Raw genomic sequence first — 15,650 nt, 5'->3', positions numbered from 1 at the left:
ACATAACACTGCCACTTATATCTTACGAATAAACACAGTCCTTGAATATAATTGCATGCGAAATTGAACACTAGTAAAAGCCACAATTAGTCATTTACACCGGAAAGTCTCACAGCACACCCCTCTGTGGTGTACACATGGTACAGCCCACCTGACAGCTTTGGTATAGACTGACCCGCGCGCTGCGTCTGCGCTTCACTACAGACCGTTAACGTTACAACAATTGCTAAGTTATTTGTTGAATTTTTTAAATTAAATTCAAACGTCCGAATTACCTTTATTTCGTCATGTCAGTTATAAAGAAAGGTGATTTAACCGACACTGAAAAGGAACTGCTGGTGGTTATCGCTGCAGGTAACAGCTAGTTAACGGTTAGCATGCTAGCGTGCTAACTTAGATTTAATTCATCGTATGCTAACAACGCTGTTAATCAGATTCATGATATAATATGGTGCTGTGTTGTTGTTGCTTTTTTGACAGTTTCACACCAACAAGCGTTAAGACGTGCTTTAACTTGTCTGTTAACTAATAATTATTTTTTTTTTTAATGATTTTCTAAAGTTTTAAGAAATAACCAAGAATGACATTAAGTATTAGCTAGTGAGCTAACCCAGCTAGGGCGCAGTCAGCTGAGATTGGGCTTCATAATAACTTTTCAGTCACAACTTATACATTATACATTTAAACATATATATTACCAGTCAAAAGGTTGGATTCACCTTCTAATTTTTTCAATTTTTATTTCTTTTTACATTGTAAAGCAATGCAGAAGGTGTTAAAAATATGTAATAATCTCTTTTGAACAGAGATGTGTCTGCTACTTTATGCTCTGTAAAGCTTTTATAATGACTCTAATCTGAGGTGCTGTTTGTTAGTTGGCTGGTAACTATGAATGAACTTCTCTGCAGCAGAGGTAAGTTTTGGTCTTGCTTTCCTGAGATGGTCTTTATGAGAGCCAGTTTCATCATGGTGGGGTTTGCAAATGCACTTGACAACACTGTTCTTGGAAGAACTATTCCAGAACAACTCACCTTCATGTGATGTCATCTGATATAACAACTGACTCTTGTTGTTATTGTTGTTGTCGTTAATTACCCAATGTCATGTGTGTTAAAAAAGAGTCATGAAACCATTTATAAGTACTGTTCTGGAACATAGAAAAATAAATCCAAACTTGTGTCCAAACGTTTGACTGGTACTGTACATGTATAAATTCATATCTTATATCTACAGAATATAATACATTATAATACACCTATAACATTTATTTTCCATTACCAGTTTGGCCATGCATATCCAGGGCCAAAGGTTCGATTCACTCAGAGTTCATATGTTCTTCCCATGCTTGGTGGGTTTCCTTCAGGTATTCCATTTTCCTTCCACAGTCCAGAGACATCCAAAGTAGGTTAATTATTAGATCTGTGCACACCCTGGCACAAGTGTTTATGCCATGATACCGTTTCTGACTCAACCCTCCCATTTTATGTGGGCTAGGAACTAGCACTGCATCCAGTGACATTGGATGGAAGTCCTTCTGCATGGCAGAAGGGAAACCTACCACTAAGGTCACTAAGAGAGGGTTCATTGGCATTCCCAAATTGCCCCTACTGTGTGTGTATGTTTATGCATATGTGTGTGTGCCCTGTTATGGATTGGCACCCTGCCCAGGGTGTTCCCCCATCTCTTGCCTAAAGTCTCTTGGGATAGGCTCCACACCCCCACTCCTGGGGTAAGCAGTATATTTAAAAAAAAAAGTAAAAAAAAATAATAAATTTTAAGTATATAATCAGAGGACTATGCTGTCATACTTACAGAACATTTTTACACTTCTGTATTATTACTCTTTTATACATCGTAGTTTACAATTTCTTTTTTGTGCAGTCTGTAAATTCTATAAAAATGCATACCCTACTATTTTTATTTTATTTTCTAACTTTTGTAAATTTCCAGCCTTAACTTTATAGATTTTTCTTATTTAATTGTACTCTCTAGTACATTGTATTTCATTGTAGTGAAATCTTTAATTATGTAAGCAGTTTATACTGTGTATGGTTGTGTATTTAACGAATAAGATTAGATTTTGAAGGAGGTTGTAATGTGAATGAAATGTGATGTGCAGGAAATGTACAGGAAGCCTCAAGACTGCTCGGCTCAAAAGATGTCAGAGTCAATTGCCTGGATGAGGTAAGTGCACTGATCACACTCAACTAGTCATGAATGCAGTACAGTATTGTCCTTGTATAATAATCACAACAATAACGTTGCACTGTCTGCCTGTGACCTGCCAAAATCAGATGTCAAGGACACTCAGCTTCCAAAGCAGCTGTGGTCCTAAAATCTTATTGATTGCTTTGTTCATGAAAGCTTCTTGCACTAATTAAGCACCTTTTAGACATTAAGCCTTAGGCATTGTGATATTTTTATTTTATTTTAAATTCTTCACTTTGCTTTTCCGATATACAGTATGTTTTGTTTTTTTTAAATAATTTTTTTAATATAATTCTGTCAATCTATCACTTATTGCTTGATGTGTCTGTCTTTTGTATTAACGAATGTCAAACCTGATCTGTCTTTTCTTTGGTTATGTCTCCTCAGTATGGAATGACTCCTCTAATGCATGCTGCGTACAAGGGCAAGGCCGATATGTGTAAACTCCTACTTCAACATGGAGCCGACGTCAACTGCAACGAGCATGAGCATGGCTACACTGCTCTTATGTTCGCAGGACTCTCGGGTATACCGGATGTGCCGGTGTTTACTTCTCTCAATGTTCATACAACTTTTAAGGTTGCCATAATATTTGTGATTTATTGTCACTCTGGTTGTGTTTCAGGAAAGACTGATATCACCTGGATGATGTTAGATGCTGGAGCAGAGACCGATGTGGTGAACTCAGTAGGCAGAACAGCAGCACAAATGGCTGCTTTTGTAGGTGAGCTCTCACAGCCAATGCTACTTATGGGTCACAGTTTATAACTGTATATTTGTGCTATTTTTAGTTTATGTTTTTCTTAGCCATAGGTGAACCTGCATACTTTAATACTAAATGTTTTAAAATATCAGCACTTTTAAATTAATTTGAATCATCATTGAGTTTTGGGACAATTTTTTACTTCTATAGAAAACAAAAACATGAAAGATAACATGTTCTGATAACTTGCAGGTAGGGCTAGACGATTCCTGATGGCGAAGTAGTTACACATTTTTGGCTTAGAATTTGAGTTTTCACTTATGATTCTTTGACCAGTAAGTAGGGATAGGTATGTTTATTAAACTCTAACAGAGCAGAGCAAAATCCTGAGCAAATATAATTGCCATGTAGTAAAATTATATTCAAGTGTGTCCTCAGAAATATGATAGATGAAAGAGCTAATTTAGTGGCTGGTTAAATAATTAGTCGTGTAATGTCTATGTACACTGTTCATTTATTTTAACACCTTTTATTTGTGTATAGTTTATGGAGATGGAGGGGTGGGGGGAACTATTCTGTGTCTATTCTATAGTGATTCTTTTGGGTCGTGGTTAATGTATGCCTTTGCGGTGATTGCTGTGCACTAAACTATTCACACATTGGCAGGAGCACAGCATCACATGTGGTAGAAGCAAATTTTTTACTACAGTTGTTTTGAATTGTAATGAAACTGAATTAAGAAAATTGTAATACTTTTGGAATTGTAAAGGGCAAAACAAATCAAATCGCCACCTAGGTATTATGATATTATATTAGGTGTTTGAGGAAAGTACTTTTGTATTTTTTTCACTAAAAGATTTCTACTCTTGTTTGTTCGATTTATTTTTTTTAATAGTTATTTTCAGGAGCATGTGTGTGGTCACAGAAAATAAAGGGGAAGTGTGATGATGTTTTATGACTACCCAAGTGTAGTAACACTTTTGTAGTAGAATAGCTCTGAAAAACTAACTGTGATTTATGTTTTTATTGCTTTTTTTTTTGGTTGTAGTAAATTAGCAAAAAAAGTGTAGAACCTTGTTTTGTGTGTTTGTTTTTTAATTTATTGTTATTATTATTATTATTATTATTATTTTTTTTTTTTAACACAATAATTCCGTTTTAGATGTCCGCTTTAGCACCTTGCCTGTAAAAATATTTTATTAAAACACTTTTGTACAGAAGTTTATTAAGATAATTTATTGTATGGCGATATGAAGAGTGATCTCTCTCTCTCTCTCTGTTCTTTCTTCAGGGCAGCATGACTGTGTAACTGTAATCAATACCTTCTTCTCTCGGAAGAGACTTGACTACTACACAAAACCCCAGGGCTTAGAGAAAGAGCCAAAACTGCCTCCTAAACTGGCTGGACCTTTGCACAAAATTATCATGAGCACAAATCTTAATCCTGTCAAGGTAGCTATAAATGAAATATAGATTTTGACCCGCATACATTACGCCTTTGTTTTTTATTTCTACGCCTAACTGTGCGTGACATGTTGTTTTATCAAAAGCTCTGCGTTTTGGCTGGAGTGATTTGGAGTAAATGCGCTGTTCTCTTTCAGATGGTGATGCTGGTGATGGAAAATCCTCTACTTGTGGACTCGGAGGCTCTCGAAAAGTGTCGTAAAGTGATGGAGCTGATCTGCGAAAAGTGTGTAAAGCAGCAGGACATGAACGAGGTGCTGGCCATGAAGATGCACTACATCAGTTGTGTCCTGCAGAAGTGTAGCTCTTTTCTCAAAGACTCACAGGATAAACTGGAAAGCCTCATTAAGAGGTATGACATTCATAGTTTCATTGGTTTTACCGACAACAGTAAGCAAAATGCAGTCGTCACTGATCTCAGATTAGATGTCTCGAAATCTGTTATTTTAGCTTTAAATATTACATGCCAAAATGGAAAAATCAGATTGTAGATTAACATAAGATATTGATGTTATGCATGAATTGACAGTGAACTGTTTTCAAGCTCATATTTCTACCTGTTTTGCAGTTAAACCATTGTAAACTTTCAAAAAAGTTTACTTTTAGTGCATGTTCTTTCTAAATTTATGGCCCCAACATTATATGGCATTAAACAGGCTACTTATAACTTTAAAAACACACTGTAGCTCTGTGTCACTTACGGTGATCATGTGTTGCACAAGTTACCATGGTGACCAAATTGATGCTGACCAGGCCTTGGGACTGAACTGCACCTTGCAAGTGGAAAAGGTTTCATAAATCTCTCATTAAACAAACCTTTTTTTTGTCAGTCTGCTGAAGGGAAGAGAAAGTGATGGCTTCCCCGTGTTCCAGGAAAAATTTATTCGGGAATGTATCCGGAAATTTCCTTACTGTGACGCTACACTACTCCAGCAACTTGTCAGAAGTATAGCTCCTGTGGAAATAGTGAGTAACACTGATTCTGCTGCGAATAACTTTGATTTGACTTGTAGATTTATAATTGTTGTCCTAATTCAGCAGTTTTCTCCTTTAACATGTCATATTTTCCTGTATAGACATGTGATACAACAAAAGGAATAGCAGGCAGAATTATGTTGTATTTTTGTGTATGAAATAACTTTCTGTTAAATAAACATCATGATCTTTATTTATTTTTATAGTTTTCATCTCTATGGAGAAACCTTTTAAACGTGGTGTATCTTGTGTCTAGGTACAACTAGAGTAGATGGGTATTTTGACAGTACCAAAAATATTTTCTCCTTTTTCCCCCTCAAGGGCAATAACCCCACAGCCTTGTCTGTGCTTACCCAAGCCATCACAGGGCAGGTGGGCTTTATGGATGCTGAGTTCTGCACCACCTGTGGGGAAAAAGGAGCAGAGAAGAGATGCTCCATCTGCAAAATGGTAATACAGTTGTGCTTTTCGATGAGCAGTTCATGTTGTTTTAGTATCAAAAGGCAGGTTTGTATTGTGGAAATATTAAAAAATAGCATTTTGTGATTGTGATGGTATAGACAGTTATCAATAAGATTACAAATATTAAAATTTGTTTGTGTGTTGGGATGTTGAGGGGGTGTAGTTGTTTTCTAGTAGACCTCCAAAATGCCTAATGTTTTTATTTTGCTACTAGTTTTACCCAGAGAGTGTCAGTGGACTTTCTCCCCTTCTGCCTGCCTGTCATGAGAGTGCAGGAGCACTTTTCATTTTTGTATTGGCCAGGATTTAAACAAGTTAATTAGGTTTAATGTGACCTCACATATGATGAGAAGAAGTATTGAATTAGAAGTAGTGATGAATTAGAAGTAGGTATGAAATAAACTGGTGTTTAAAAAAATGCAAATATAAAAAAAAAAAATCATTAACTGATACTGGTTTCAGCTGGAGCATTGACAGACAAATTTTGATGCGTAAGATCAGTAATGGAACACTTCGATTCCCGGGTGATGCTGTAACCTCTCGCAGCCGAAGCTCTAGAGAGATTTAAAAAACTGTGGTTTTAGCCTTTCGTCCACACGCAACAGTTTTTTTGCGTTTTCATCTGGAGAAAGATATTTTTAAATCGTAGGTCGTGTGGACAGAATTATTTTTAAAAACAAAGAAGAAATATCTTATTTTTAAAAAATACCTGGCTACGTGTGGACATGGCCTCAGAGGGGAGGAATGAGACGTACTTAGTGCTCCCACATTAACATGGCTTTACAGCCAATCAGGGGCGTCTGTGAGCTCACACAAGCGGAAGGAATGGATAGTTCTCCGAGTGTGTTACGCCATCCTCAACAGTGCGTGAGCAAGCAGTTCGAAAATTTGCGGTCGGCTGGCTTCACGTGGTTCGGAGGAAACGTGAAAGTCTTCGGCCCTCCCGACTAAATGGTAGTAGTTTAATGTGGGAGCCCCCTAATGTCAGGGAGGAATTGGATATGATTAAATAAGGGAGAAAATCTGGGAAAAATTCCTCCAAAACAAGATGTTTTTTTTTTTTTTTTTTTTATCTGTCTGTTTGTGCAGACAGATAAAAAAATACAGGTTACAGATACAGGTTGTTGTATCACATACAACCAACGGAAGGAATTTAAATGGGGTATTTACATATTGGTCTTGTTTCATTGCAAGCGGCCCACAGAAAGAGAAGATATGCTATTTTAAACTTTAAATGGAAAACAAAACAAAAAACAATTACCCTGGAAAAATCATTAGTTCTTCCCAAAATTCAACAGATGGCGCTGTACTTTTTTTTGGTGTTGTTGTTTTGAACATGCTTATGAGTGTACAGTTAAATGTCACACAAACAAAGTCGTGGGCACAGCTAGTGCAAGCATAAAAACATCTAACTTAAGGCATGAACTAGTGAGAAACAGGTGCAGATGAAGACATATGATCAGGTTGGTGATTTAGTACACTGGTGATGTTGAATGCTGAGTGGTTGGGACAGACGAGAGGGAAAATGAGGTTGCTGCCGAGGTTTTACATAAACAACCAGTTTTTTTTTTTATTGTATCTTGAGGCACTTTGCAGCCTGTCAAAGTAAATCATTTGTTCCCATTTCTTTAATTTACCCTACAGCACTGTTTTTCATTTATTATGAAGAAATTAGGGGTGGCTCAAGACCGTTGCACAGTACTGTTTGTTAATTGTTAGAGAAATACAAAAAATATAAGTTAAATTGAGGAGTCGACAGATGCATAATAATTTGATTCTGGAAATGACATATTAATTCTTTTTATTATATTCACGTGATGAAAACAATGGGTCTAAATTAACGCAACAAAGAAGCATATAAAACAAACCAAACACCTGACAACTGAAGGAATTTTTAAGAAACAACCACAATGTGTCCTCACCTGTTCCTGTTCTAATGTTTATATGGTGTTTAATTATTATTATTATTTTTTATGTTAATATTAAGGGGTTAGTAAAGCTAATAATGTGTCATTGATGTATGTTCCCAGGTTATCTACTGTAATCAGGATTGCCAGAAGCTGCACTGGTTCACGCACAAGAAAGTCTGCAAGAAACTCCAGGAGCAGAGGCAGAAGCACGAGGCTGAATCAGCCAAGCGACTAGAAAAACAGGCCAAAGGTATCCTCCGCCGATTTTAACCACTTCACAACAGAGCTCTGCCAGTACTTTCTCGTGCTGGCACATTATAAAATATACATAATACAATTATTCATATATACACACACACACACACACACACACACACAACCGTTCAAAAGTTTGGGGTCACTTTCTAACTCCATGATCGTTCCTGATTTTTATTTCTTTCTACATTGTAAAGGAATGCTGATGGCATCCAAAAAATGCATTAATCTCCTTTGAACAGTTAATGGTGGGATGTGTCTGCTACTTATGCACTGTAAAGACTTTATAACGCCTCTAATCTGAGGTGCTGTTAATTGGACATTTTTCAGGCTGATAACTCTAAATGAACTTCTCGTCTGCGGCAGAGGTAGGTTTTGGTCTCGCCCTCCTGGGATGGTCTTTATTTTTTTTGATCCAGTTTCATTATGGTGCTTGACGGATTTTGCAAATGCACTTGACAATACTGTTCTTGCAAGAACTATTACAGAAAGGCTGACCTCTGTGTCTTAAAATAACAACTAACTGTTGTTTTTGTTGTTATGTAATTACCAAATTCCATGTGTTATTTTATAGTTTTGAAATTCCCAGTATTGTAGAATGTAAAAAATAAATCACTAAACAAAAACAAAGAAATTTGCAAGTAACCCCAAACTTTTGAACGTTAGTGTGTGTATGTATGTATGTATGTATGTATGTGTGTGTTTGTCTATAGTGCCAGCCATTATGATGTTGACCTGGGTTTCTATTCTCTTTAGAATCTGAGGAGAAGAAAGCGCTGGAAGAGACGAGCAGCGGCATGGAAAATCTTTCTGTTGAGCAGAGTGAAGTTACAAGCACATCAGATGTTCAAATAGAAAGCGAGAGCACCAACCCCATTCAGATAACTTCAGACTGAGTCATGCGGGTTAAACAGAGACGACATTAGCCCAAGTCATTTCCCATAATCGCTGTCAAGCCCTGCCTCAGCCAGAACGCTCTGATATCCGTCATTCAAAAGCTGGGGACCTTATGAAGGTTTCTGTCAGAGGAGGGGTTGTTTTTTTTTTTTTAAAGAAAGAGGTCTGATGGAAAAGCTACCAAAGCTTTCACCACATGCACAGGCTTTCTGTCAACATGTGACACGTTTTACTGTACTGTTTCTTCTTTTATAGCTAACGTTATGTATGTGTTCATGTGTATCAAAATTAGATTTAGTATGGAGAGTATATATTTGACACTAGGCCTTAACTTAAACCATATGTTGCTATATGATCTTAAAGGATAAAGATGTTGAAGTCTATGTAAGTCTGTAGTAGTGACTGGGGATAAAAAACATTAAACCTCAGCCTACAGCATACTTAAGAACACGTCACTCTAAGTAATAATTTTTTACAGGTTGATCAGATTCAAATCGGTGTGCCACATTTGCACATCTGCTTTTTTAGGAGCCTCATAAGAAATTTTGTACATTGAAGTGTTAGAAATTAATGCACAGACTTATCCTCTCTATCTAAGGAAACACATTGACCTGAATGATAACAGAAACAAGGCTGTGTGTATTTAAGATGGTCAGTGTATTATCCGAATTCCACTGTAAGGATTTTGGCTGCAGTTGAACTCTGCTCCTCCAGGGGGTGCTGCTGAGCTCTTCTCATGCTGCTCCAGTCCAGAGTAGAGAACTGCATGAAGGATCTCTGCGCGGCCCTGCGCTCACACAAGTCGTCGATCACATCAAACGGGCATCTGAAATCGACAGACAATACAAAAATCTGGTAATGGAAGTCAGATAATGGAAAAAAAAAATTTAAGCCCTTGCTTCATCTGTATATAAAGAGATGCAGCAGTGCTTTAGCCCATTGGTTTGTTTGGTTATATCACCCTTTTCGGTGCACTCTGCTCAAAGAGTTCGGGTTTGCATTTGGCATTGTTTACATCATATTTATGCTACCTCCTCTGGGTTTCCCCAATATATGTCCTTTACATTCACTTGTATACAGTGGATGAAAAAAAAAAATCTTGTGTTTCTCTTGTTAGGAACCAACAGCGAAACCTGACTGCTGTCCCTTATGGCACGATTTGTTGAATTTCTCATTATTGTATGTGTTCGTACCGTTCCCTTGTAATAGCAGGGTGGTTCCTCTACAGGGAACAATGGTAACAAAAATAATTACACCCCCCCCCCCAGAATAAATTATCACAAATTTTTCATATAGTGTTTTAGAGTAAAGTAACTTAATAAGAACACCCCACCCACTTTAAACTCAGTGTCATAGAATGGCTTACTTTGTGCACTTTGCTTTGCCTCTCCACTGACCTGTAATAAATGATTACAGATAAGTTAAGTGCATCAGAAAAGTATAGATAAATATTATTCCAGTTACAGACAGTCATACAGTAGACATTAAAACATGATTGTGGCAATGTCCGTGTGTAACTGAAATTCCTCCGTAATATTGCAATATGGTATGAGGCAAATACAACATATTTTTCAACATAATTTAAACAAACATTTAAACAAAAAAATGCACATAAAGTTAGTCACAGCATTATGGAACTAATGGTTTTGTTATTCAAAAGTATTTCAATGACCTGAGATGACTACTTATCAAAAAGTCACAGATTAAATTCCTGGCACCACAGAGGTGCCACAGTGCTTTTTTGGGATCTTTAGCAAGAATCTCAAGCCTCAACTGCTCAGATGAATAATGTGCTAAATTAAATTTAAGTCGCTCTTCATAAGGGTGCAATAAATGTAAATAACCCATAACAGTAAAATCCATCAACACATTTCTAACTGTGCCAGCCTATAACAACTAGACCATGAAATACCTTATTAATGCGTGAATCAATTTAACATCTCACACTGGCGACATCAGGACCGAATGGGGGACATGGCAATAACTCTAAGCCTAGTTCTTGTAATAAGCATGTGCTGTTGGTGAGTCATTGTGTGTACAGTTCCCACAGACAGATGTCTGTTCCACAAGTTGGCGCCAATTATTTGTCAATTTTCAATGATCAGGCGTTCCACTCTCTGAAGGTTAACGGGAACGATTGCAGTGGGCTCCGAGCCACTTCGGCCCGGATCATCATTCACAGATGTATGGCCTTCTTCATAACACTTGCAACATTCAGATGTTTTACTGTGGCTAAGAGCCTCATCACAGTACTGTGTTTGAAGTCTTCTGTAAATCTCAATCGGTTTTACTGCATGTCTTCATTAACGAGAAATTTCATCACAAGTCCCGGCTTGGCTTGAACACTCTCTGATTGGGTGGTGGATCAATAAACACTGTAGTTTGTGTTTCTCATACAACTGTGTATCATACCAGCACCCTATAATGTATGTGCCAATATATATATATTTTTTTGGGGGGGGGGGATGTTGTCTGCGCTCACAACTTTGACAAAGAGTTGCAACAATTTTGGTTTAAACATGATGGGTACAGTTACAGTACCTCTCTGTGTGTCCTGAGTCATTTTCCTTCTCGCCGGTGCTCGTCTGCCGAAGGCGAGTGTGTCAAGAATCACCTGTTTCTCTGGACTGAAGAGTTTAAAAGCACGTCTTCTCTCCTCCTGTTTCACCTCTTATTAACGAAATGCATAATTCACACAGCAGACAGTTAATTACTTATTAAAATAGCCTATAAACTATAGAGACACTATACAGCCAAATGTTTGTAGACACCTGCCCAGTACTTTTTAAACATTTCACTCAATATTTCATATTTATGTCATATTGTGTAGCTTTTTGTATAGGACTGCTAAAAAAAGTCTGTGCTCTCTTACCTTTTCTGTCCAATAATTGAACAGATGGTAAGTGATGGACAGTGTATTCCCGATACAGGGGATCTTGCGTAAAGGGATTCAGGAACAAATCTGAAACAGTGCGATATTATTTATCATAAAATCTAAAAAATAAATTTAAAAAATCATGTAGATTTTAGGAGTATGGAAAATGTTCATTCATTCATTGTATAGGCAGCCATCCACAACCCACACATTCCCACACTTATTTACACCTAGAGGCATTTTGGCACACTCAGTTCATCTACTAACATGGTGGAAACCAGAGAACTCAGACTGAACCCACACAGAGAACATTTCAAAAGACAGTCACAGACAGTAACCTGAGCTCATGACTGAAACAGGGAGGTGTGAGGCAGTAACACTATATGCTATATGCATACTGTGCCACCCCAAAAGTTCATTTTGTAAGAAACTTTGTAAGTGACTGACTGTTATGTATGAAACATTTTTATAGTGTGCTTATGGGGACTTACTGAGTGTTTGGAGGTGCTGCAACCGTCTCAGTTCAGTCACTGTTTCCTCCTGGTTACGCAGGTGGTTATTGTGAAGCAGCAACACTCGCAGACACCTCAGGTGCCTCAGAACCCCTGTAGATGCAATTAAAAGACAAACAGACAGTGTAGATTTAAACAGAGTGCCTTAATTGTTAAGTTTTAAGAAGAAGAAATACGTTATCATTTTCCCAGTAAACAAAAGGGTTCCAGCAGACACAAGCTGTATGTATATTTGTCTAAACACAGGCTATAGCAAGTGATAAGGAAGGGCAAAGAATCAGGAAGCCCAGTGTTTTATGGGCATAGAGGCATGATAAAGTTCACATCATATTATGAGACCTTACAGACAGACAGATCCAGTTTATACACACTGTGTTTATACACAGTGTATCAATGGCACTTCAATCTCCATCAATAGAACCACTAAACTGGATATTTTATGGATATTTAATGTTCCCTGACATGGCAGATGGAGCAGTGTTGCTTGGATTTTAAATGTCATAGATACAGGGGTTAGACAATTAAACTGAAAAGCCTAGTTTTAGACCACAATAATTCATTGCATTTATACAGAATAGTGGACAGGTCACTACGTGATGCTGGTGGAGGAAAACGTTTTCTGACTCATCAAAGTGGCTCAATAATAGTGACTGTGCAGGCCATGGGAGATGTTCAACTTCACTTTCATGTTCATCAAACCACTCTGTCACCAGTCCTGCTGTGTGTATTGCTCCATTATCATCCTGATACACGGCACCGCCTTCAGGATACAATGTTTAAACCATTGGGTGCACATGGTCCTCCAGAATGGTTCAGTAGTCCTTGGCAGTGACATGCCCATCTAGCACAAGTTTTGCGTCTAGGGAATGCCATGATATTGCAGCCCAAACCATCACTGATCCACCCCCATGCTTCACTCCGGGCATGCAACAGTCTGGGTGGTACGCTTCTTTGGGGCTTTTCCATTTGTAACTCTGCCGGATGTGGAAAAGACAGTAAAGGTGGACGTTGTTTGGCATTGGCACAAGTGGCCAAAGGTTAGGCTATAGCAGTCCGGCCATGTACATTGACCCTCTGGATCTCCTGATGAACAGTTTTGGTGAAAACAGGAGAGTTGAGGTGCACATTTAATTCTGCAGTGAGTTGGGGTGCTGTGGTTTTATGTTTTTTGGATACAAGCCGGGTTAGCACCTGGACATCCCTTTAGACAGCTTCCTCTTAGTTACTCCTGTTAAATGTGGTTCGTCCTTCTTGGTGGTATGCTGACATTACCCTGGATACCTTGGCTCTCGATACATCTCAAAGACTTGCAGTCTTGGTTACAGATGCGCCAGACGCGCACCAACAATTTGTCCTTGTTGCTCTGCTAATTATACCTTCACACTCTGCTCTTACTAGTGGAATGTGCAATCAATGAAAATTGGCCACCAGGCTGGTCAAATCTAACACTAAATTGCCCAGTGTTTTAGTTTCATTGTCCAACCCCTGTTTCTTGTTGTCAGCAGTGCTGTGATTGGAAATAAACAGAGCAATGACTAATAGAAGACTACGACTACGAAAAAATCAGCTGCAATAAGGTAAGACTTACTAGGAAAATAGGCAATGTCATGTACATGTACAAAGTGAAAAAAAAAGGAAACAAATAACACTTATATATGACTTGTTCCCTATACATTTGCCTTATACATATATTATAACCTGTCAGTGCGTTTGATCCTATAATGGACCTTACCCATTGGAGACAGGCTAGAGGCTACATAATCAGCACATGGACTACAATTTTTACATTTTAAAGCCTGTAGGTTCTAACATGATTTTAATAGAATAATTTTACTTATTGCTAAAAAAAAAAAACCTTAATCTGTGTGAAATAATGATGCAATTAAAAACGTTCATTTATCTCCATTAAATATTATTTTCTGGTTGAGGTGGATCTGCTTGGGAACACTGGCTACAGCACTGTACACCAAGCCGGATGCTTGGACACTTGCAAACAAAGGCAATAAAAAGTAGAAACAATTACTAGTTGTAAACTGGAAACCCTAGAGAAAATCCAAGCATACATGGAAAAACCATGCAAAATCCTATACAGTCACATGACGGAGCTCAGAATCAAACCGGGAACCCTGTGCATCGAATGTATAATGTTGTGCTTGAAAACTACCTGTAATTGAGGAAATCTCATTGTTCTGGAGGTACAGCTCTGCTAAACAGCAATGAAACACAGGACCTTGGATGGCCCTTATCTGGGGACAGAAATTCGATTTTTAAAGGCCTCTAGGAAAAGTATCATTATACAAAAACCATGACATGTGTTGCATGGAATCTAATTCCATTAGTTCAACTGAATTATGGATGTTTTTAAGAATATTGTGAATCCCACCCTGTTATTATTAAGCCAGATGTATCTCAGTTGGGTGAATCTGGACAAATCTGGAACATCTGTAAGCTGCCTGCACGAGGAAGAAAAAAATATTACAAAGTTGAAACTAATATAATAGAACTGATGTTCAGTGTTCAATCTATGATGATCTCGGGAACCGATCATTCCTATGTAAAATCTAATCTTTATGTTGTCAGGATACTAGATTGTAATGTTGTTTAAGAGTATATACCGTCCAAGTTTTCAAAGACATCGAGATCCGACTAGAACTTAGGTTTACCTCTTTGCTAGGTAAAGTTCACTGACTTCATTATGGATATTTTTTAACTTGTGCACAGGGTCACTGATTTCCTGCAAGATATGAATCTGTTACTGTACGTCATATGAAAAAAAAAAAACAAGAACACTGATTTAAAAAAGATTATTAGGTTATTAAAAGTCGATCATAAATTACCTTGTTGTATGGCTCCATGTCTCACACCGCCAACCTGTTGCCAAGACACACACCATGCACCTAGTAACTAAGCTGTGTGTTCACAATGAGACAATTTAGAGTGAGCACTTTGACTATTAAGCCTGTGAGCAGATATATTCTGGGCATGTAGAGTATTAAACCCAGAGTGAGATCTTAATAAGAACAATGCTATTATCTGTATTTGTATCTGTTTCATGTTTTAAATATAGGTTTCTGTATCTGTAATCTGTAACTTTATGCATATATAGTGCTCCAAATATTTGTATAAGTATTTGAATCTGTATAAGCGGCTCCAGACATCCATATCTGTATTTGTTTTTAATTTAAACTCAAGTCTGTTTTCTCTCTCTCTCTCTCTCTCTCTCTCTCTCTGTTTCTGTCTGTCAAGCTGCACATGGTGCTCCTGAGTTGCCAGTGATCCAGACCCCTCTGCCCCCCGGACCTGTCTGACTCATCCTGGTGGCCCGCTTCTGGTTGGAGATCTTGTCGCATGGAGGCATGGAGGGCCGTGTGGTCTGCTTGGGAAGCTTG

General features: G+C 37.9%; 2 protein-coding genes across 2 annotated transcripts; one reads left to right on the top strand and one right to left on the bottom strand.

Annotated features, from left to right (window-relative positions):
* The first annotated feature begins 176 nt into the window (after positions 1-176).
* On the top strand, positions 177-10,129 carry ankmy2a (ankyrin repeat and MYND domain containing 2a). Its single transcript, XM_053506729.1, has 10 exons — positions 177-354; positions 2,120-2,184; positions 2,596-2,734; positions 2,834-2,932; positions 4,203-4,363; positions 4,513-4,727; positions 5,206-5,341; positions 5,672-5,800; positions 7,843-7,972; positions 8,734-10,129. The coding sequence occupies exons 1-10, from the start codon at positions 288-290 to the stop codon at positions 8,871-8,873; spliced, it is 1,281 nt and encodes a 426-aa protein (XP_053362704.1). The 5' UTR covers positions 177-287; the 3' UTR covers positions 8,874-10,129.
* On the bottom strand, positions 9,535-14,809 carry LOC128533311 (leucine-rich repeat-containing protein 72). The gene is made up of 7 exons (XM_053507550.1): positions 14,645-14,809; positions 14,426-14,507; positions 12,241-12,354; positions 11,747-11,836; positions 11,416-11,544; positions 10,241-10,271; positions 9,535-9,700 (listed from the first exon to the last, which is right to left on the bottom strand). Exons 1-7 carry the CDS (start codon positions 14,807-14,809, stop codon positions 9,535-9,537), a joined length of 777 nt encoding a protein of 258 aa, XP_053363525.1.
* Positions 14,810-15,650: the final 841 nt, after the last annotated feature.

This window comes from Clarias gariepinus, chromosome 11, assembly GCF_024256425.1.
Source record: "Clarias gariepinus isolate MV-2021 ecotype Netherlands chromosome 11, CGAR_prim_01v2, whole genome shotgun sequence".
Lineage (NCBI taxonomy): Eukaryota > Metazoa > Chordata > Actinopteri > Siluriformes > Clariidae > Clarias > Clarias gariepinus.
Note: the sequence above shows the minus strand (reverse complement) of the source record. Positions and strands in the feature narration are given on the sequence as shown.